This window comes from Carya illinoinensis, chromosome 4 (assembly GCF_018687715.1).
Source record: "Carya illinoinensis cultivar Pawnee chromosome 4, C.illinoinensisPawnee_v1, whole genome shotgun sequence".
In the NCBI taxonomy this organism is placed as follows: domain Eukaryota; kingdom Viridiplantae; phylum Streptophyta; class Magnoliopsida; order Fagales; family Juglandaceae; genus Carya; species Carya illinoinensis.
The window spans coordinates 38,804,043-38,828,824 of record NC_056755.1 but is presented as its reverse complement, the minus strand read 5'-3'; the positions used below and the strand labels follow the sequence as shown (position 1 = coordinate 38,828,824).

General features: G+C 38.1%; 1 protein-coding gene across 1 annotated transcript; it reads right to left on the bottom strand.

The window, feature by feature from the left end:
* Nucleotides 1-2,994: 2,994 nt before the first annotated feature.
* Nucleotides 2,995-16,676, bottom strand: LOC122307727 (aldehyde dehydrogenase family 2 member C4-like). The gene is made up of 8 exons (XM_043120791.1): nucleotides 16,541-16,676; nucleotides 11,990-12,330; nucleotides 11,744-11,833; nucleotides 11,422-11,595; nucleotides 11,171-11,308; nucleotides 10,827-10,964; nucleotides 3,455-3,516; nucleotides 2,995-3,275 (listed from the first exon to the last, which is right to left on the bottom strand). Exons 1-8 carry the CDS (start codon nucleotides 16,644-16,646, stop codon nucleotides 3,002-3,004), a joined length of 1,323 nt encoding a protein of 440 aa, XP_042976725.1. The 5' UTR covers nucleotides 16,647-16,676; the 3' UTR covers nucleotides 2,995-3,001.
* Nucleotides 16,677-24,782: the final 8,106 nt, after the last annotated feature.

The window sequence follows — 24,782 nt, the reverse complement described above, 5'->3', positions numbered from 1 at the left end:
AACTTTGAAAATATTAAAGATGATTGATTGTCATCTTTCACATGTGCATGTTTTATTTGAATATTTTCAAAAGTGATTGATGCTTTTTTAGACTTATACAAAAAGTAAAAGATTAGGTTTGAATTTTTTGAAAATGAAAGTGTGCTCATTTTGTCATATGCCAAAAGTAAAAGATTAGGTTTGATTTTTTTGAAAAAGTGAATGATGTTGTCTTTGACAATTGAGAAAGAAGAACCTTTTATTTGAATTCTTTGAAAAAGTGAATGATGTTGTCTTTGACAATTAAAAAGAAGAACCTTTTATTTGAATTTTTTGAAAAAGTGAATGATGTTGTCTTTGACATGTGAATCTTTTTAAATTTGAATATGAAGTCTCATATGCCTATAAATAGATCATTTGAGAGCTTCACATTCATAACACCAAGAGCATACAACATTCATTCAAAGCTTTCATTCTCTCTTCTCTAAACATTGAGCCTTAATCCTTGTTCATTTTGAGAGATATAGCTTGCGCTGTATTGTTCTTATTTCACTCGTTGAGGAGTGTTTTCTGATAACCTACCCACTATCAGCTTTTGTATCAGAAAAAGGGTGTGTATAACCCTTGTGTGTGTAGAAAGTATTCTACACAGGGAATAGTTGAATCACCACGTGTAAGGTGATTGCAAGTGTAGAGGGTGTTCTACACGGATCCTTTGTAGCGGTGTTGTTCAAAGGTGTAATAGGTTTCTATCTCCACCTGAAGGAGGTTGAATAGTGAATTTGGGAATCCTCAAGGGGTAGCTTGAGGCGAGGACGTAGGCAGTGGGGCCGAACCTCGTTAACATACTGAGTTTGCTTCTCTCTTACCCTTACTCTTTATATTTATTGTTATTTCATATTTTGTTTATATTTTATATTATATATTTGATTTATAATTGTTATTTTTTTTTAATACAACTCAATTCACCCCCCCTCTTGTGTTAGTCATCTGGGCAACACATGCTTTTGAATTATTTTTTATTTATTAATTGTCCTATCATATTCATGTCTAATTGTCTATTTATTATTTTTTATTTTTTATTTTTAACTTGCTTAACTGTTATTTATGATTTTGATCAATTAATTTTATTTCATATACATGACTAATCAATACTTAACATTTATATATTTTGATACTTGTAATTAACTAATCCTTTTTAAGAACCGTTTACCTATTATTTGTTATTCGGTACATGTGGCTGAACATTTATTTTTTAAATGGTATTTTAGCATCATAAATAATTTCTTAATTAATATTTATTTTTCTTATGCACATTTAACTTTTATTTGTTATCTACCATGATTATTTGGAGATTGTTTGGATAGTAAGACAAAATGAGATGTTTTTAGATAAGAGTTGAATCAAATATTATTAGAATATATTTTTTAATATTATAATTATTTTAAAAAGTTGAACTGTTTATTATATTTTATATAAAAATTTTAAAAAAATTGTAATAATAAGATGATATAAAATATGTTGAGAATATTTCTCAATCCAAACAGCCTCTAAATAACAAATAAAGTTAATGTTCATTTGTGCACATTATATGACCAACTTGGAAAAAAAAAACCAAAGCATAGGTTTAACAAGTGGGATGAGACACAAAATTCTTAACTCATCTAATCTTATTATTACAACTTTTTTAAATTTTCATATAAAATATAATAAATAATTTAACTTTTTCAAATTTCAAAACAATAATAATATTAAAAAATATTATTTTAAACTTTCATCCAAAATAAAAAAAATTCTCATTTCACTATCCAAACCTATCCGCGTGCAGGTTTATTACATGATTACATGAACGCTAAAAAATAATAACAGTAATAAATATGAAAATTTGTGATAATTCAAGATGAAACATGAACTTACTAATTATATATAATTGTTTTACTATTTTTTGATATCCTTTCTAGCTTGACGTACTGATTATAACATGCTCAAGTTTTATTTAGTACTTAAGGGTGAATAGAATTAATCAGTGGTGAGCTTATTGGTGCTGCAAGTTGAAGTTCGATCTAGAGAAGCAAACGAGATCAGTCATATATATATATATATATATATATATATGTCATGAACTAAGTTGTTGAAGAGGTTGGATTTCTACACTCCAAGAAATATAATCATATGTGATAAATTATATGTGACTAGAATGATTATTTGTGATTAAAACAGACTCATTTGAGAGAAAATAGTCATTTCACAAAAAATAACTAGCTACAACTAAGTAGTTTTGATCTTGTAGTGTTAGGTATCTTCTTTGATTCCAAACCTGACTTTGTAAACGTTTTACATGATCTATAATAGAATTGTAGGTAGGGATAGAGAAATTAGAGTGGTGTTTCTTTTAAAATATTATTTAAAACTTGTTTTCTACTTTGTCAACAAAACCATAATTTCCTGCCTTGACTTTTAGTTGCTTAATTTTACTAATATTTATGATGTTGTTTGATATATGGATAACTTGACATATTAATATGTTGAATTTTGAAATTGGTTAAGGTTGTGATAAAACCCGATCGAATTCTACCTCTCTATACCTATGATCAAACTCTATATCTGTACATTGAATGAACATATATCAGACAGAATTGTATCTCAACATCTCATTTTGAATCGGTACTTATAACGGGATGTAATTTGTAAATCAAATATCCAACAGATTACAGAAAATGACGAGAAGATCAAGCAGTAGTGGGGTTTTACAAGGTAGGACAAGGTATTGAGCTCAAGATACATAACTCAAGTACTGTCAATTTAAAGAAAAATGATAGTTGCAGTTGTAAAAGTGTAAGTACCGCATAATCATTAAAGTGAATAATAAATTACATGAAATATATTTTTTTTTAAAAGTGTAAAAAGAAATTATTTTTTTAATAGTAGACCTCACTTTTATTCAAAGTTAGATTATACGAAACATATTTTATGACTATATGTAACATTATTCCAGTTAAAAAAATATATATATATAATTGATTCAAAGCCAGGGAGTATTATAAAGGGGAGTGACAACGGCCTTCACTTGGAGATACTTGTGAAGGGCTTCCAATCCATGATCTCTTCCAAAACCACTCATCTTATACCCCCCAAAAGGGCAGTCAGTGTCGAAAGCAAAATAGCAATTGATCCAAACGGTGCCTGAACGTACTGATCTTGAGACGGTGTTAGCCACATTCAAGTCCTTGGTCACGATCCCAGCTGCTAGGCCATATCTAGTGCTGTTGGCCTTCTTAATGGCCTCCTCGATTGTTCTGTACGTAATTGTTCATATATGAGAGGCAAAAATATCCTGAGGGCTTGTATCATAACTAGGGGGTACCTCAAAAAATTAGAAAGATGGAACTGCCTGAAACCATTTTACTCATTATTTCGATATTTTACTCTGTAAACTGTAACAGTAAACACCAGCATTTTGGGAAATTGTACTCACTTGAACTTTGCAAGAGCCATGACTGGTCCAAATATTTCATCCTTCGCTATAAGCATTTCTTCCTGAGAAAGTCAGCCAAAAGTAACCACAAAAGAAGGTAAGACAGATTACATTAGTTGTTCAGATAAATTAGAAGACTAAATTTCCTTAAAAGATTGAATCGATTCCAACGTGAAGGTTTTAAAGTGTGAAAAGGCAGTGGTTCTACACAACACTACACCAAGAGGGGGGGGTGAATAGGTGTAATCTAATTTTTATGGCCTTTTGAAAATTAATCAAACAAGCAGATAATAAATGAAACAAATAACACAAATAATCAACACATGATTTTGTTCACGGAGTGGAAACTCATTTGAAGAACCTCTTCAAAATCTAAAGCCACTCCGGGTGTAAGACACCACCTCAAATCCACTATAGAAACTTTAGTTTGTTACAACCAATTTAGAACACTCACAAAACCTTTGTAGTAGCTAAACTTGGCTTGCAACACCACGAGTGACCCACTCGATCTCTACACGCATATAGTGTCGGAACTCCGACCTTCCTATAGCTTCCCACGAGAACCTCTCGATCTCTGCATCAACGGCAGCTCCGGACTCTTCCGGCCAACAGCAATGTCCACTTCAATGGACTCAAATAAGAGTTGATTTTGAATATGTTATGATGGAGTAATATTTTTCCAAGAGAGAATCAACCAAATGGGGGAGAGGTTGCTCTAAGAAGTTCTTGGAGGCCCTTAGGGTTTTTGCTCTGATTCTCCACACATAGAACAGAAGCTAACATGTTCTATTTATAGTTCCCATCAAATGAGGCGTTCAAAACCCTACATTGTAAGTGATCTGGAACATTGGCTCGAGCGAAGGGTCGAGCGAAGGTCGAGCGCCGAAATCTACCTGAGTTCGCTCGAGCGCCATGTCGAGCGAGTATCGAGCGGTCGACTCTGCCTGAGTTCGCTCGAGCTCAGTGTCGAGCGAGGGTCGAGCGACACACTCTGCCTGGGTTCGCTTGAGCTCAGTGTCGAGCGAGGGTCGAGCGGTTGAATTTGCCTGAGTTCGCTCGAGCCGTATGTCGAGCGAGGGTCGAGCGGTTGAATCTGCCTGAGTTCGCTCGAGCCGTATGTCGAGCGAGGGTCGAGCGGTTGAATCTGCCTGAGTTCGCTCGAGCGCTCTGTCGAGCGAGGGTCGAGCGAAGTCGCTTCTTTTGACCAATAATGAGCACACTTCAAGCCCACTTCAATCCTTCCGCAACAACACTTGTTACAACACTATTTTACACAGGTTTTCACAAGAATATGCCAACACGCTCATTTTTCCCTCAACAATCTCCCCCTTTGGCATTTCTGTGACAAAACCTCTAACCTATACATATGATCTAATCCTAGCACACCCAATTAGATCCATATTCTTGAACATGTTGAAAATTTTCTGCACACGCTTAGCAAACGGTTAAACATACCCATTCACATATGCACAAAAACGTATTTGCAATTCTCAAATCATAATTAGAAAAGAAATACTTTATTAAGCAACAAATCAGGAGTTCAAGAAACATTTGTCAAACAATCAGCAGCTAACAAGAAATATACGTCAACAGAAATAACCAAAAGCTGCTGTTCCCCCAAAACAAAAAAAAAATGTGTTAGTACAAGTAACACTCCCCCTGAGTTAATACTGTACTACTCCCCCTCAACAATATCTCCCCCTCAACAATCAATCTCCCCCTTTTTGTCACAAGAAGCCAAGGGTCTCAATCATCACCATCGACATCCTCATCATCCTCATTGAGCTGCCTCTCGATGTCATTGAAGCGTTGAGTCACAAGTTGTTGCAGGTTGTCAACTTTCACCTCAAGACGGTCGAACCGGGCGTCAAGGCGAGCTAGATACTCAAGTACCTGCTGAAGACCGGGCTCCGACGAACCGGGGGCTGAAGAAGATGGCTGAGAGCTGGATGGGGCCGAGGTAGACGGCTGAGAACTAGATGGTCGAGAGCTCGAAGGCTGAGAGGAGGAAGCGGGAGGGTGCTCAACACGGATAGGCTGTGGAGTTGTGTGAGCACGACTCAGCTGAACCGTCCTACGACCAATAGGAGCCTTAAGAGCAATCCTAGGCTCCTGAGGATGGAAAGCAACAGATTGGGAGAGAGCTATTCGGGTGATCAAACACGGTAAGGGCAAACCAGTCCGTGTTTTGGAGGACCGATACGCCTCAACAATAACCCGACACAAAAGACTTCCTAGATCAATGGAGACACCATTGATCAAGGCATACAGCAGACGGGCACGGTCAAGACCCACATCACTATTATGACCAGTAGGATCTAAGTTCGTAAGAACAATCCTACTAAGAATGAGGTGATCGGCTGTAGACAGAGTCAAAGACGTTAGACAAGGCTAAGGCAATGCAAAGACGTGATGGATGCATGCATGCTGACGCAACAATGCCAACTAACAATGCAAGACTCGGTGCATGCCCGATGTCACTCCTCATTTTTCAAAACAATAACAAATGCCTAGGTCAAAGTGTGCCATATGCATGCTAATGCCTACTCATGTGAAAGACCAACATGCATGCTAATGCCAACCACATTCATGACACATATGCAATGACAACTCAAGCCATTTACAAGCTAATGCCAACCCATGTGCATGACTCATGTTAAACGATGCCAAACCTCATGCATGACCCATGTGCAAACCAATGCCAATTCTAAACCAAAACACCTTCAAAACATAATGCAATCCTAGTTAAACGATGTCTCAAACCTAGGATAGACATGAAATAGATATGGGAGCAATGCTATGCCAATGCATGATGAAAAACCAAAAACACACTTCATTGAGACATTTTATCGAACACTTGGAGTGCATCCAAGTGAGAAACTCGGGTATAGACTCGTGGGAGTTTCAAAAACCTCCTAAATACAACCAATCCCAACAATGGCTATACAATAGCCTCAATAAAACAAGATAAAAGAAAAACAATCGAAGAAAGACTCTCAAACACCCAATCCGAAACCCAAATGCATAACAACACACGGAAAACCCTAAAATAAAAGCATCAAATCACGAAAATACAAGAGAGAAAAGGATTTACCTTGGTTTGAGGATGATTTCGGGAGGAAAACACTTGTTTAAACGAAGAAATTTGAGAAAAGGAGGAAGAAAATCGCACGGGAGGGAGAAAGAGGCCACTGTGCTCGAGCGGCTCGAGCGGCGCTGGGTTTTTATACCAGGCTTTCGCTCGAGCGAACTTAAAACCCTCGAGCGGCTGTCGAGCGGTTGTCGCTCGAGCGGGGTCGAGCGAGGGTCGAGCGAGACCTTCAGAAAAACACATTTTGCCCAGTTTTGAAGCACATAACACTCACATGACTTGGACAAATATTGGGAATGTCAATTTTCACACCAAGAGTACTTATCTAATGTAGAGAAGCATCATATTCCCATAAAACACGCAATTTAAAACAAAGTATCACAAGTAATATAGACGTGCGTGTTTAAAGCGGTCCTTGCTCAATCAAGAAATTTCAACCGTAAGGCGTGAGTGGGGCTAGGCTGAACATGAAACCATAGGTGCTTGGGAAGCTCATTCAAGACACAGAAAGTCAAACCTAATGCTGCTAGGACCTAAATCTTTCTGTTTAAATACTTGTCTCAGTATGTTCAAGAAAACAGAAAACTTATTCTGTTTTTCACCCTCCTTTTTCTTTTCCCCTTTTTTTTTTTTTTTTTTTTTTTATTTCAACTTCACTTTTTCTTTTCCTTTTCCTTTTGAGATACATATTTTTGCACAAATGAACCATGATGAGGTCATTTAGCCCGTGGTCAATTCTGTATGAAGATAGAGCTTCCTACCACTTTTGATTGCCTCCCCAATAAACTCACAAATGGTGAAATGTCAATTGACCGAGTTTGGAGTGAAGTGTGTGATGCCAGTCACAGATTACACGAGATACTCATGTTCCAAATCTTTGTAAAATATAGAAATATGATACAAATCTCAAAAGACACATGCACTTAGATTTTAGAATTAACAACCCCACTATCATATAGCCCAATCATGAAGTGCATGTAGGGGCAGCAAACAACGATAAATAAACTAGACAACAACAAACAAGAAAAATAAACAACAACAAAATAAAACAAAAATGCATGTAATGTATGTAATGCATGCCTGTCAGTCTACAGCACCAAAACCATGTGTGGCTCGCGTCTTTCCCTTTTGGATGATCCACCTTGGTATCCATTTCTTTGAGAAAGGCTTTTCAATTTTCTTGGTGTGCCTCTTAAGCTCAAAACAGTTTGGTCGGATGTGACCAATCTTACCACAATGATGACACACGGGGCTTGCTTTGTGAGGTCTTTGTCTCAAGAAGGTTGAGACATTCTTAGAGTCATTCATGTAATTCTTACCCCTTCCAGAAGGATAAGCAGTTCTACTATTAACAAATGCAGGAGCATGCACAAAATGACTCATTAATTTAAAACAGTTTGGTCTAATATGGCCTAGCTTCCCACAATGATGACATATGGGGCTCATGTTGCGAGCTCCTTGTCTTTTGGGAGGAGGAACAGACTTTTGCACTTGCACAGGCTTCTTGCCCTTTTCAGATGGATGAGCCTTCTTTTTCTCAGTCATTTCAGGAACAAACACTGTGGTTCTCACATTTTTACCGAAAGCTTTTGAGCTTGAAGGAGCATCAGGATTCTCTTCAAAATAGCCTAAACCACTTTTATCACTAGATGACTTTCCTAAACCTAGGATTTTGTCAAGCTGGTTTGTCCCAATGGAGAATTTTTGCAACTTAGTATTTAACAAAGTTAGCTCATTTTCATGAGTTGTCACTTTATCTTCCAAAGTCACATTTCTCTTTTGCAACTCATCTGTTAGACCAATGGCTTCTCTCAGTTTGCTCTGAAGCCCTTCATTTTCTCTTTTGCATAAATCTATTTCCTCAATATGTGCTTTATTGAGTTTCCTCAATTTCACACATTCCTTGTACAACTTCTCATAGATTTCCTGCAAGTCATCTTCATCCCCGGATTCATTTTCAGAAACACTCTCAATTTCAACCACAGATTCACTGTTATGACTTTTTCCTGCAACAGAGGAAGTGAAAGCCATGTAGTTGAAATTTTTCTTCCTGGGAGAACTCTCTTGTGAGTCACTTGACTCAGACTCACTATCAGTCAAGGAAGCAGCATTCGCTTTCTCTTTGGCCCTTTTGTAATTTGCACACTCAAGTCGAATGTGACCAAAACCATGACATTCATGGCACTGAATATTGTCATTGACAGCTCTAGTTTCTCTCTTATACCTCCCTTCTCGGTTTTCTGAACTAGAACCTCCATTGATACCCTTGAACCTTCTCTTTTCTTGTCTTGGGTTTTTCTGGGCAAACATCTTCCTGAATTTTTTAGCATAAAATGCTATCTCCTTGTCACTCATGGCAAGTTCGTCAGAAGATTCACCAGACTCTTCTCTAATAGCTTTGAGGGCTATGGACTTGTTTTTCTTATCCATAGGAAGAGTATGTTCATAGGTTTGTAAGGAACCCACCAACTCTTCAACTCTCATGTTGTCCAAGTCTTTGCTTTCTTCTATAGCAGTGACTTTGGGACGAAACCTCTCAGGAAGAGATCTAAGGACTTTTCTCACAATTCTGTCCTCAGGAATTCTATCCCCTAAATTAAAACGAGAATTGACAATATCATTAAGTTTGCTATAGAAGACATCAAAAGTTTCATCATCCTTCATCCTAAGTTCTTCAAAGTTGGTGGTCAGCATTTGAAGTTTAGAATTTTTTACAGCCTTGGTACCTTCATGGGTAACCTCAAGAATGTCCCATGCCTCTTTGCAATTTTCACACATGGAGATTCTTTTGAACTCCTCCTGGGACACGGCCATGAATATCGCATTTAGGCCTTTGCTATTCCAACTACACTCGTTGACTTCATCCCTAGAGTAATTTTCCACACCCTTGGGGGTTTCGACTCCCTCAATGAATACAACCGGTTGTTTCCATCCCTTTGTTACAGAGGTCCACACTCGTTCATCCACAGACTTAAGGAAAGCTCTCATTCGAACCTTCCAATACGCATAGTTACTTCCATCAAAAAATGGTAGAGATGTGAGTGATTGAGACCTATCCATATAAACCACTACAGCAGGATCACACTCAGGAACTAAATCCTAGCGGAGTGAACCCGCTCTGATACCAATTGAAAAGGCAGTGGTTCTACACAACACTACACCAAGAGGGGGGGTGAATAGGTGTAATCTAATTTTTATGGCCTTTTGAAAATTAATCAAACAAGCAGATAATAAATGAAACAAATAACACAAATAATCAACACATGATTTTGTTCACGGAGTGGAAACTCATTTGAAGAACCTCTTCAAAATCTAAAACCACTCCGGGTGTAAGACACCACCTCAAATCCACTATAGAAACTTTAGTTTGTTACAACCAATTTAGAACACTCACAAAACCTTTGTAGTAGCTAAACTTGGCTTGCAACACCACGAGTGACCCACTCGATCTCTACACGCATGTAGTGTCGGAACTCCGACCTTCCTATAGCTTCCCACGAGAACCTCTCGATCTCTGCATCAACGGCAGCTCCGGACTCTTCCGGCCAACAGCAATGTCCACTTCAATGGACTCAAATAAGAGTTGATTTTGAATGTGTTATGATGGAGTAATATTTTTCCAAGAGAGAATCAACCAAATGGGGGAGAGGTTGCTCTAAGAAGTTCTTGGAGGCCCTTAGGGTTTTTGCTCTGATTCTCCACACATAGAACAGAAGCTAACATGTTCTATTTATAGTTCCCATCAAATGAGGCGTTCAAAACCCTACATTGTAAGTGATCTGGAACATTGGCTCGAGCGAAGGGTCGAGCGAAGGTCGAGCGCCGAAATCTACCTGAGTTCGCTCGAGCGCCATGTCGAGCGAGTATCGAGCGGTCGACTCTGCCTGAGTTCGCTCGAGCTCAGTGTCGAGCGAGGGTCGAGCGACACACTCTGCCTGGGTTCACTTGAGCTCAGTGTCGAGCGAGGGTCGAGCGGTTGAATCTGCCTGAGTTCGCTCGAGCCGTATGTCGAGCGAGGGTCGAGCGGTTGAATCTGCCTGAGTTCGCTCGAGCCGTATGTCGAGCGAGGGTCGAGCGGTTGAATCTGCCTGAGTTCGCTCGAGCGCTCTGTCGAGCGAGGGTCGAGCGAAGTCGCTTCTTTTGACCAATAATGAGCACACTTCAAGCCCACTTCAATCCTTCCGCAACAACACTTGTTACAACACTATTTTACACAGGTTTTCACAAGAATATGCCAACACGCTCATTTTTCCCTCAACAAAGTGAAAGATAATTTCATACCTTAACGTCAGCAAAAATAGTAGGCTCAATGTAATAACCCTTCTGAGCCATGGGCTTGCCCCCTGTTAGCAGGGTGGCTCCTTCTCTCTTGCCATGTTCAATGTATGAAAGAATTCTTTCAAACTGCGTCCTATCGACCTGTACATTGAAAGAAAAAAATGAGATTTTTCTGTAATAATTTAAAACTGGAAGCTTAACATATTGTTATTGGGATTAGACTCCAATTCCGGGCAATTGGATTGTCTCCTCTCTTGTTCTTATTGGCTGCGAGCGGGTTTGCTATTCTGTTCCTTTGTACTGATCTCCTCCGAAAATTGAAAATAAATGGAACTCTCACTTCATACCTGGGGTCCTTGCTGAACTTTAGGATCAAAAGGATCCCCAACCACCCAAGTTTTTGCCTTTTCCACTAATTTCTTCACAAGCTCGTCATATATCCCTTCTTGAACATAAACACGAGAACTTGCCACACACACTTCTCCCTACAGATAAAAGATTACAATTAGGAAAAAAAAGTCATTGCAGCTTAAGTTTTTACACAAAACAACTTTCTAAAATGGGAATTTATTAATACAAAACCCAATAAATATTTTACCTTGTTAAATAAAATACCCAAGATAGCAAGCTCAGCAGCCATATCTAAATCGGCATCATCAAAAATTATAAGGGGTGACTTGCCTCCTAATTCAAGTGAAACCACTTTTAAATTACTTTCTGCCGCGGCTTGCATTACTTTGCGACCTACTTCTGGGGAACCAGTGAAACTAACCTGGTAAATCAAGTACAAGCATGTAACTGATTCAAGAGCATTCCCATGCATGCAAATTAAAGCAATGAATTTGTTCCATAATTTTTCCAAAAAATATTTAAAAAATAAGAAAACGTACGTGGATCAACAGAAACTAGAAATTGCTTACCGCGTCGATGTCCATGTGAGAGCTCACGGCAGCCCCAGCGGTTGGTCCAAATCCAGTTACAATATTGAGTACTCCATCGGGGATTCCGGCCTTGAAAGATTGAAAAAGAAAGTGGGTGAAAAGGAAAGATGTCAGTTGGACCTCATATAAGACAGATCAAAAGGCCACCAGAAACTATGATTAAGCCACAGGTTTCACATTTTCGGCAACTACATGAAAATGTATGAGTTTTTCATACACCCTTACCAGCTTAGCAAGATGAGCATAATATAGAGCCGACAGAGGAGTTTGTTCGGCAGGCTTGACGACCATTGTGCACCCGGCAGCTAAAGCGGGGCTAATCTTCAAGAACAACAATGTGGTGGGGAAATTCCAGGCAATAATGTGCCCCACGACACCAATAGGTTCAAGCAAGGTGTATCCATGAAGTTCACGCGACATCTTCAGTACTTTTCCATGAACTTTATCAGCTGCACCAGCATAATAACGGAGGCTGTTTACTGCATGTGGGACGTCCACGGCCTTGCCGACACTAAACAACTTCCCAGCGTCAATTGTATCCAAGGCAGCTGATTCTTCTGCATGTTCTTCAAGCAAGTCCGCGAATTTCATCATTATCCTTCCTCTCTCCTACAAAGCATCACCAAAGAGGGAAAGAAACTAATTTAGCTGTTGCAAACTTTTGGTTCAATGAAATATCTAGCTAGCACAAAGAAGGCATAAATTACGGTAATCGATCTTTGTTTATCGAACAACTACCGGCTTATAAAGTTGTGGTGAGAGCAATGATATCCCTAGATTAGTAGTGCTTTTAATTATCTGAGTTCATCACAAAGGTTTTTCCCTTCAGATTCATTGCTCTTACTTAAAAGTTCTAGTCGGTAAATCCTTATGGACCTAATTTTATAACTGGTGCAAGTGCTATAACTGATGAAAGCATGCTAAAAGGGTACCCCCATGAAGTCTTTTCGTTTATGGTAAAAGAGATCAATGTATAAAAAGTAGTTTTTTTTTTTTTTTTTTTTTCCCAGGAGAATACTAACTAGTGTTAAACCTATCTCAACATATCTCAAATCAATTATTGATAAAATTTAGTATTTTTTAACTTTTCATAAAAATTAAATATCTCTAAACATATTTCATATATTCGAACGCATATCTCAACATATTTTATATAATTAAACACATCTTAATGTAATTATTAACAAAACATTACAATCTCTAAATTAATTCAAATCATCTACAATTACCTCGGCACCCGATCACAACATTATCCATAAAAATGGACAAATAGCTTTCACTTTGGCCGAGGTATAGGCCGTTTGAAAGAGAGTTTTTATGGTCGTCTCTTTCCGGCCAAACGAGACAGCTTGGCTGTAAAAATAATTAAATAACTATTCTCTTTTCCGCCAAAGACTTTTTCTTTTGTCATGTTTTGACTTGAAAATTTTTTATTTTTGATTTATGCAGGTGAGTTTTGTTTGTTGTGTTCTCATGTTAAAGTAAATGAACGAACGAGATCTCGTTCATCTACTTGTTAACATAAAATATCCATGAATTTTCCAAGCCCAAATCAAGTTTAATTTCTGAAATCTTTGCGAAAGCTTTTATAGATGGGTTTCTTAAAAGGTTTCGTGATAGTAATGGACGAGGAAAAATATTTTTGGGCAGAGAAGTTTTTTAACTTTGAAAATCAGAATATTAAAGAAATTATATATAAGAGATGAAAAAATAAAAAATTGTTACGGTGGGTAAAAGGATCGATATTATGTGGATTGAAGATGAATATTTTCTCCAGAAAAGCTTTTATATGTCGTTTAGGATTTAGGTTGCATCGATCACCATGTCATGTACATATGGAGTGCAAGAGATGAGGAGATCTTATTGAAGCTGAATATTCCCTATAAATCCCCAAATCTGAAACCTTGTAAGCTGGTTAGGTGGTTTAGACCAAACATGGGATGGTACAAGTCAAATGTGGATGGGAGTAGCCGAGGCAACCCGGGAATGGCAGGAGCTGGAGGGGTGATACGTGATAGTGAGGGGAGATTGATTTCAGCCTTTGCAGTTGATCTTGGACAAGGTACTAACACTTTTGCTGAATTCCTTGCTCTATTACATGGCCTCAGACACATTAAACAGAAGAATTTTTCTCAAGTGGAAATAGAGATGGATTCCCAGGTGGTTATAAACTGGATCAATTCAGCCTCATGTGGGGTATGGTACCTTGAAGAATTTTGGGAGGATCTTATGGCCTATTTACAGCAAATCACGTTCACCTTGAAACATGTCTACAGGGAAGGAAACTCAGTTGCTGACTTCTTGGCTAGGTTGGGATCCCAAGGAATCAACAAGGTTTGGGAATCCTGAACCTCTCTTCCTCACTTGTTGAGAGGAGTGTTGCGTACTGATAAACTTGGGCTGCCATATATCCGGCGCGGTCACTAAGTCTGTAGCAAAAGCTTTCTGTTTTAAGTTGTTTTTCTGCTTTAAGTTGACAGATATGGATGTAACTCTATTTCCGTTTTTTTCTGGTTAAGGATCAATGTTTTTTTTCTGGGAATTTAGTATGTTGTTATTGTGGCTGGGAAAGAGGTTGTAATCCCATACACTAAGTTTTTTGCTTAAGTTTAATATATTGGGGAGAGGTCTCCTGTTAAGGGACCCCGACTCTTGATCAAAAAAAATATGGAGAGTATCATTCAACTATGTCTCTGCATGCGGATTTCCTTGTCGGTTTCCAACATTACATCATGTTCTGTTAGATATAATAATATTGGGTGCATTGTTTCCCACCGCGTTGGGCGTAATAAATATGGTGAATTGGACTGAACCAAATTGGGTGTTGTATCGAGTTTGGTTTGATTCGGTCTGGTATTAGTTTTATTTTTTTTTAAATCAGTTAAAATCAGTTTAGTTTCGATTTTTAATTTTTATAAAAATAGACCCATTGATATATATATTTTTTAATTTTTTATATACATATAAAAATTATATATAAAATAGTTTTGTATTTTTTGATAAATTACTAATTAATATAATATTAAATTTTAAAATCTTATATCACTATAATCTATTGTATTAATAGTTATATTAATATTATATAGTGCATATTAATAGTTGTATTAATACTATATCATTATATATTTTAATATGCTATAAGATATCACTATATTATATATTATAATATATCACTATAGTCTATAAGACAATTATAATATATATTATAATATATCATAATATATTATTACTATAGTATTATATAGTATAATATATTGTATTATATATATTATATAATATAGTATATTGTACATTAAAATATTAAAATCTGATCGAATCGAACCGGAACCAGTTTTTAAAATGCAAAACCGGTTCATATTAATTTGTTCCCAAATTTTTTCAAAACCGGACTAAACCGAACGGGATACCCTCAACGTCTAAGCATTAAAGTCATTAATTTGACTTTGAAATTTTTGAAATAAATTATATATATATATATATATATTATATGCAGCTTTCCATTGCATAATATCATTAATAAAGGATGGGTTATCTCTAATAAATTGTTTTCGGTTTCATAAAAGAAATAAAAATTTTTTTTTTTTTCTTTTAAAAAAAAGTGAATTGACCAAACTGACATGTAGCGCGCGGTCGCCGTTCACTCAACTGAGCCACTCAAGAGGTATTCATGACCATATATCATCGACCTTGATGAGGTGGCCTTTGATCATGGGATCAAGGAGGTTACTTTTTTTCTTTTTTTTTGTATATTTGGGAGAGGTTTTTGTATTAAGTTTTTGTATTGTGGGGTCCTTTTCAGATATATAGGATGAAAACTTTATGTCAAAAATATCAAAATTACTTTTGACATGCATCCAGATTCCACACATGAACGAGGTAAAGGCTAAGAGAAAGTAGTGCATACAGAGCCTGATAAGCGAGGCCATGGACCATGGTCGAAAGCCTGTCGAGCCGCCTTGACTGCCAAATCGATGTCTTCTTTTTCACCTTCTGCAATCCTTGCTATTACCGCTCCCGTTCTTGGATCTATCGTTTCGAACGTTTTTCCTGTTTTTAGTTTAAGATTTAGAAATTCATCGAAATTTTACATTGAGAGTTAAAAAAAACTATCTATAGATCGATAGAATGCTAAAGTCTGTACGTTGGACGTATGCATGAAATCAATCGCATTGGACAGATGACAAAGTTGATCAGTGACTTTCGTAAACTTAGTGCATATGAACTGGACCTTAGTTTTTGTCGGTCTTTCTCTCTCGTTTGCTTCTCAGTGAGAGTTGAGGACCATAGACTTGGGGATTTCGTCATCACATAGGGAGCAGTTTTCTAGTTCATTAGACGAGTCTACCGGCCTTTTGAACAATCTTTTTACTTTTGGTACTTTTTTTCTCAGAAGATCAGAGGCTGAAGAAGAACAAAAGAAGAGTACCCTCCCAAAAAAATCAATTTAAATTAATGAAACTATCTAAGGAAAATATGTTTGAACAATATATCCAACATGTTTGGCGTACGAATTTGTAAATGTTAACAAGATGGAGTATTTATTTCTTTCTTTCCTAATTTTTGGCTTTGACTTGTACGTTCAATTTAACAGCATGTCAGATATATAGTCTGAGTCTATCATGATCAATGGCCATAAAGTACTACAAGTTTGGGAAAAAGAAGAAGAAGAAGAAAGGGCGGGTGAACCATAAATATATATTTACACATAACCGGGAATATGTATAAAGAAATATGTGGTGATCAAGTAGATAAATAGACAGATAAAGAGCTGAAAACCTGAAACGGAATCAACGAATTCTCCCTTGATGAACAGCTTGGTGAACTTAATCGTCGGGTTCTTCACGAAAGAGGCAGCCGAGCTATTATCGGAGTGACTTTCCATGATCTCTATCTCTTTCTCTCTTTCTGTATAAATTTCTCTAGCTATATTTCGGTGTTCTTAGTTATTTGCGACTCCCACGGTCTTAAGAAGATATTAATTCCATTCACCTGCAAATCATTCGCCCACGATATGGCTTGACGTACTGTTTGAATAAGTGGGTGACTTATGGTTTGACGTACTGTCTGGATAAGTGCGTGACTTATGGTTTGACGCACGTATTGTTTGGACAAGTGCGTGACTTATGGTTTGACGTACTGTTTGGGTGACTATAATTTTTCAACGAAGTCACAAATCATGATCTATGTTTGAAAACGTAATCTTATGGTAGAAATAATTACTTACCACATTTTAAATCTAGAAGTCCTGACCACCTAGAAATAATTACGACCACCATCTGCTCCGATCTCTGCAAAGATATACCAAGCACCAGAATTCCACGACGGAAACAAGGATGCGTAATGAATAGTATTATCATGATGGAAAACTGAAGAAAGACAAACAGAAAAAGCCATTTTAGGGGAAAACGATGAAGGTTACTCCTCCATTTTTCCTCGGTCCATGTGAGGACAACATGTTGGGGGAGAAAAAAGAAAAGATAATCGAAGACCTCTCTCTCTCTCAGCAGAAAGTTAACTAATACCGAAAACGAGTCTTCTCTCTGATGCTTTCTAGGGTTCCTTAGAGAACAAAGAGGAGAAGTTTTCAGTCTTGATTTAGGCGAGAGTATGGAAGAACTTGAAGACCGATGGGGACAGCTCAATCTAACAGAGGAGGAGGAAGAGGTAATAGTCAACCCCACGGGGGGCGATGAGGAAGTGATTAGGAAAGGGGGCTTAAGCCTTATAGGCAGAATATGCTCTGACCGGACAATAGGAAAGGAAATTGTCTCCAGAACCATGGAAAAAATCTGGCGTATTAGTAAACGAGCGATTTTCCAATCAGTGGACCGAAATGTATTCATTATAACCTTCGCAAACCATGCGGACAGGAATCGTATCTTAGAAGGAAAACCGTGGCTGTTTGAAAACATGCTATTTGTTGTACAGCCCTATGAAGGAACGATGCAACCGGGTTTTTTGCTGTTTCAGTCAGAGATGTTTTGGGTCCGCATGCACAACATGCCATTCGGTGCTATGACGAAAGCTTGGGGTACACAGATCGGGGCATCGATTGGGAGGGTTCTCTACGTAGACATGGAGGAAGATGGAGTCGGATGGGGAAACTTCTTGAGGGTCCAAGTGGAAATTAAACTACAAGGGGGAGGTTCATTGATGCAGATGGTACCAAAGTCTGGATCCCTTTTACATACGAAAAACTCCCCTATTTTTGTGTCTCGTGCGGATGGTTAATACATGGAAAACAGGGGTGCACCAAGGAACCGAGTAATACTACTTTAAAAAATTCAGTATCGGCACAGTTCGGCCCCTGGCTTCAGGCAGATGAATCTCCTAGACGAAAACCAGTGCTACCGGCCAAACAGGGGAGAGAGGAAGCATGGGAGGGTTCCGAAAGTAACTCCGACCACAGCAACTTCTGCAAGAATACTGTACAACGGAATGGTGCCATCAGTGGCTCCAGAAACTCCATTGGACAGTGTGAGACTAGACTGACGTCAATGTCAAACTGGCTAAAGGCTACCGAGGCAGGTGAAAAGGCGAACCTGGCACATGGAGAGCATGAGGCGAAACAGGGAGCTGAAGCTCTTCCCGCCAACCCAGGTCAATTGAATCCGAGAAATATGGACCTGCCAGTTTGTGATTGGGCTTCCACTGGGCCCAAGCCCATGGACGAAACAGAACACTGCACTCAGGCGGCCCCTAAAACCCAAAACGTGACTCGACCTTCCTCTAATCCAAAACAAAATGCTCGTTTACCTGTTGAGGAAAAAACCAGTTCCGAGGGCTTTCTTCAAAGGGCGACCGAGACCCAGACGAGGAAAGGGGCAAAAAAGGATGCTGCAGAGCCGCAACAATCAGGTGGGAGGACCAAGAATGCTGGGCTTTGGAAGCGCCGTGCACGGGTAAAAGGTACCCCTCTTCTACCCTCTTTGTTACCTACGGGTTCTAAGAGGAAATCATCTCCTCTGGTTGAGAACCAGCCCCGGGGAGGGGGGACGAAGAGACCGAAGAGGTCTTCTCCTCTCTCTGATGTGTTACTCAAAGATCTAGCAGTGGCTGCTAGTCAGCCCTGCCAGTCACCATGAAGCTTCTCAGCTGGAACTGTCGGGGGCTTGGGAACCCCCGAACAGTTCAAACCCTTGGTTTCTTAATCAAGGAAAAAGGACCCGATTTTATTTTCCTAATTGAAACAAAGCTAGCTGGTTCTAGAGCAAAATATATTGCTAGTAGATTTAAATATGATTGCTGTGTTGTGGTGGATGCGATGGGGAGGAGTGGGGGTTTAATGCTTTTGTGGAAGAATAGTGTGGAATACAAATTGTTCAATTACTCCAATCGGCATATAAATGGGTTTGTGTATAGTGAAGAAACAAATTCAAAGTGGCTGCTGACCTGTTTCTACGGGGATCCCGTGACTAGTAATAGGAGAGTTTCATGGCAAATGTTAAAGTCCTTTAAACCTATTTCTCTGGGATGGTGCATCATCGAAGACTTTAATGAAATTCTGACTTCGGGAGACAAAGTGGGCGGTAGAGATAGAGGGGAGACCCAGATGAGTTTGTTTAGGGATGTTATTGAAGAGGGACAGCTTTTTGATATTGGGTGGAGGCGCTTAAAGTACACGTGGAGTAATCGTCACGAAGACTCTACTTTTACCAAAGAGAGAATTGATAGAGCGTTTGCTAATAGCGCATGGAAATCAGCTTATCTTGAATCAAGTGTGGATGTTCTCCCAGCTATATGTTCTGACCATTGCCCGTTATTACTCTCCTTTAACCATAACAGGGCAAGGGAGGGTCGGTTTCCTTTTCAATTTAAGTATGAGGTAAATTGGAGCAAGGAGGAGGGTTGCAAGGACCTAATAGCAACTCAATGGCAGAAAGTGACAGGGGAAAGGGGTAAAATCCAGAATGCACAACATAAATTAGAGGACTGTAGCCTGAAGTTGAAACAGTGGAGTAAGGGCCTAATCTACCACAGAAATCAGGAAATACGTGCTAAAATGGAAGAAGTCAAAAGAATCCAACAGTATGAGAATCCTAATAATATGCGACAGCTCAAGACACTCCAAGCTAGTCTAAATTCTCTACTGGAATAGGAGGATCTTCGGTGGAAGCAGCGTGCAAAAATTCACTGGTTAACACAAGGTGATAAAATTCCAAGTTCTATCATGCGTGTGTAAACCAAAGAAAAAAAAAGAATAGGATAAAATCGATAGAGGATGAAAGTGGCAGGGTGATTACGGGAAGAGAAGATTTAGCAAGGGGATTCGGTAGTTATTTTCTGCAAGTCTTTACAAGTTCTAATCCTGACCACAGCTGCATTGAAAGGTGTCTAAGGGGGATCCAACCGAGAATTTCATCAGATATGCAATCAAAATTAGATCTACCTTTTCAGAGAGGCGAAATAGAAAGGGCCCTAAAACAAATGTCGCCTTTTAAATCCCCCGAGCCAGATGGGTTCAGTGCTGGTTTTTATAAAGATCATTGGGACATTGTGGGAAATGACATAACTGCAGCTGTTTTGGACTATCTTAACACTGGAAATATGGTTCAGGGGCTCAACCATACCCTTATAGCCGAAATTAAATACCCCTTCTGCCATGCTACATTTTAGACCTATCAGCCTGTGCAATGTTCTTTACAAATTAATTTCCAAAGTCCTAGCAAACAGAATCAAAAGGGTGCTGTCAAATATAATATCTTGGAACCAAAGCGCTTTTATCCCTGATAGACTGATTTCCGACAATGTTATGGTGGCTTATGAGTTACTACATTCTATGAGCTCAAGCCACAAAGGTAAAATGGGGAGTATGGCCATTAAACTTAATATGTCAAAAGCTTACGATAGGATCGAGTGGGATTTCTTGGAAGCGGTTCTTCTAAGGCTAGGATTCTTAGAGAACTGGACCAGCTTACTAATGGGGTGTGTTAGATCAGTGAGTTACTCAGTTTTAGTCAATGGGATCCCCGGTGAGACCTTTACTCCTACAAGAAGGCTACGACAAGGAGATCCTCTATCTCCATACCTTTTTATTATGTGTGCTGAAGGTCTAACTTCGCTTCTCCAAACAGCAGAACGTGATGGTAGTATATAGGGAGTTTCTGCTTCTAAAAGGGGCCTCAAGATCAATCATCTCCTTTTCTCCGACGATTGTGTTATATTCAGCAGAGCAAAAATGAAGGAATGGACTAGAATTATGCACCTTCTAGCAATCTATGAAAGAGCATCGGGCCAAGTTCTCAATAAGCAGAAAACTTCCCTCTTCTTCAGCTCCAATACCAAAGAAGAAACAAAAGCTTTTATCCTTCAAGGGGCTACAGGGATTTCTTGTGATGACTATAATAAATACTTGGGGCTTCCTACTCTCGTTGGGAGAACAAAATACAATACTTTTTGTGGTCTAAAAGAAAAAATCTGGAAGCGGATGAATAGCTGGAAAAATTCCTTTCTCTCAACAGTTGGGAAAGAAATCTTAATCAAAAGTGTTCTACAAGCCATTCCGACGTATACTATGAGCATTTTGAAACTCCCGGTAAGGTTGGTTAGAGAAATAGAAATGATGTTTTCAAATTTCTGGTGGAACCACAAAAAGGAAGGAAGAGGAGTACAATGGCGTACATGGGAGAAGATGGGAAAGTCAAAACAAGATGGAGGCCTGGGTTTTCGCGATATGCAGTGTTTTAACCGTGCGCTATTGGCAAAACAAGTTTGGAGAATTCATAAACATCCCTCCTCTCTAGTGTCTCAGCTCTACAAAGAAAAATATTTTAAGCACTCCCAAGTCTTGGAAGCAAAAACAAAGGCTGGTTCCTCTTATATTTGGCAAGGTCTATGTTCAGTTCTGGATCTAGTCAAGAAGGGTTCAGTTTGGCGAGTCGGCAATGGTAACTCAATACGAATATGGAAGGACAAATGGCTACCAAAAGAAAAAACTTTTGAAGTACAGACCTGCCCCAATACGATTCCAGCAGAGTCTAAAGTCTCTTGCCTCATTGACTAGGCTCTTATGAAATGGAACACTGAGATGGTCAAAACTATTTTTAAACCAGAAGAAGCGCAGCTAATTTGCAGCCTACCAGTTAGTCTAAGAGGGGCTGCGGATTCATCTATTTGGGGCTATACAAAGAAAGGTATTTTCACAGTTAGAAGTGCTTATTTTGTTGATCTGGATACAAAACATCAGAAGTATGGGGAACCATCAGGATGTAATCAATTTGTGCACCGGTGGAATGACATTTGGAACTTGGAAGTTACAGGGAAAGTAAAGCATTTCCTCTGGAAATCAGTCTCAAATGTCCCTCCCACTAAGGAAAATCTGTTCAAGAAGAAGATTTTGGATAGCCCTCTTTGCCCGGTGTGTGATAGGGGGATAGAAACTATTCTGCATGGTTTATGGGAATGCCTGGCAGCCAGAGATGTTTGGGGAGATCGGGAATCACCAGTGGCTAAGTGGGGAAGCTCTTTTGATTGTTTTGCATCCTTGTGGACTGAATTCTGTGACAGACTCGAAGCTAAGAACCTGTTTTTGCTGGCTGTAGTCTGTTATAGAATTTGGCATAGAAGAAATGACCTTGTTTTTAGAAATAATTTTATTGGTCCAAAATCTTTTTTATCTTCTGCGGTTTCTGATTTGGAGATTTGTTCTTTGGCACAAAGTGAAAGCTTGGTGAGACAAAGTCTTTTGACACATCAAGCTGCTGCTTCCTTTTGGCATCCTCCCCCATCTTCTTGGCTAAAAGTTAACTTTGATGCAAGTTTAAAATGTTAGATTCGGTGATGGGAATGGGCATTATAGCCCGAGACTCAAATGGTGAGCCACACTTTATGTTGGCTGCACAAAAACACTCGGTATCCTCAGCTTTCATGGCTGAAGCGTATGCTTTATGGAGAGCCTTTACCCTATGTGATGAAATGGGAGTGAGGAGTGTTGTTTTTGAAGGGGACACAAGGCTGGTTGTAGATGCTGTGAAAAATTCCAGTCTAGATTTTGCATGGCATGGACAGCTTGTTGAGGATCTCAAAAATGAGCTGGCGATACACCCGAGTTGGAAGCTGTCCTTCACCAGCAGAGGGAACAACAAAGTGGCTCATGAATTAGCTAGATTAGCTTATTCTGTTGTAACAGAAACTATTTGGATTGAGGAAGGACCGACTGTGGTTTCTTCTCTCATATCTGATGACAAACTTTGTTCTAGTGATTAATGTTATATCATACATCTCTTTTTAAAAAAAAAAAAGACCCCTCTCTCTCTCTCTCTCTCTCTCTCTAAAGTGAGGAGAACATAGATATTGGAGATTAGAAATTAAAAAACAGAATCCAATGAATACGGCATCTTATACTTTGTGACAAAATTGGCGATTATTTATTATATATATAGCGCCTAAATTGGGAGCTGCGATCGATGCATGCATACTGGCCAGGTGAAATTCGTATTATTAGATCACTAATCTACAAATTATATTTTTATTGAGCAGTTGGTCTTTAATCTTTCGATGCCTAATTGTCAACCCACAACTCATAATTTATTGGCTCCATTCTTTTTCCCCTATTTTATTTACTTACTCCCTCTCTAGATAATATTACATAAACAAAAAAGATATGGACATAACCAATAAATATAGGACGCTGATAACTGATCTTAAGAGTTTCCTCCAAACAAATAATACAAAACTTATATTCTCTATCAAGGACTATATGAACCAGATCTCCAAATAAAAAATTTATATTCGATAACCCGGCCCCGTCCTCTTTATAATAATAATAATAATAATAATAATAATAATAATAATAATAACTCATTTTACAATCAACAATTGCAATATACCACTCCATTAAAATGAATTTCAATTTTATAAAACATCTCACACAGAGTTCTGAAATATTGTAGAAAAGATGCAAGTCAAAAATTGAAAAATGATGAACTTACAATTATTTTACAACATCATTATTTCAAATAAATGCATGGTGGTTGGGTAAAATTGAAATATTTTTTAATAAAGTGGTACAAATGCATTAGTTTCGAAGAAAATTGAGAGCAATGGCTATACACTTAATTCTTAATTAGTCCACCGGCCTACCATACACCTAGGAACCGAGATTATAAAATGAGAGCTATTAGCTATGACAATTCACAAAAGCCCCATTTTTAATACTGCTAAGTAAAAGTCTAAAATAAACTAATTCTATATAAATATTTTGTAAAAAAGTGGGTCCACTAATAAAAAATAATTTTTTAACACTGTTTTTAGGTTATCTACTTTATACAAGAACTTGTATGGAACTTGTTTATTTAAAATTTGTACAAATCATTTCTCTTTGAATGCATATTACAAGGAAGAAAAAATCTAGTTGCAAGTATAACTACGCACTAATATATGCACCAATCTAATATGATTGGTTCAAAAATAAATTTTATTGAAAATAGCACTAACTTAAATTTTGAATATAAAGGAATTAATATTGATATGCAGACTAGTATGCAACTTTTATTATACGTAGCAAAACTCGACAAGGAAAGCACTTTACTAACTAAAGTTTGTTTAGTGGAAGATACTCACTTGAACCTGGCAAGCGCCATAACAGGTTCAAATATATCAGCATTTACTATATATCAATATTTCTTCTTATTTAATCATCAGAGATGATCGAAGATCACCGCCAGAGAAAATCAAAGATAAGAGATGATTGACTCGGGATTTCTTTATCTACACAAGAATATAGAAGAAAAGCCAAGACCCAATTTAAATCCTTAATAACGAAATAAGGTAAGAATTACAAAGGTCAAATTAGTGCATTAAGGCTAAAGATAAACATAAAATATTGATATGATGAAGTAGTAGTACTAAACTTGAAGATACTTAGGTCAAATCAAACGTTTATTCTTCATATCAAAAGCTTATTCTTCATATCGAACTTATCAATATCATATAACTCATTCACTTGAAAGCTATACACTTCCGAGTAATTAAGATTTGGCATAGTCGAACATTGCATAAGGAGTGGTGTCAACTGTGA

What these genes read in the sequence shown, in the direction of transcription:
- LOC122307727 (XM_043120791.1), bottom strand. Translation starts at nt 16,646, where the DNA reads ATGGAAAGTCACTCCGATAATAGCTCGGCTGCCTCTTTCGTGAAGAAC. An exon ending in ATTCGTTGATTCCGTTTCAG is followed by an intron (nt 12,331 to 16,540) that starts GTTTTCAGCTCT and finishes ACTTGCTTGAAG; the next exon opens with AACATGCAGAAGAATCAGCT. An exon ending in CTATTTTTGCTGACGTTAAG is followed by an intron (nt 3,517 to 10,826) that starts GTATGAAATTAT and finishes TGACTTTCTCAG; the next exon opens with GAAGAAATGCTTATAGCGAA.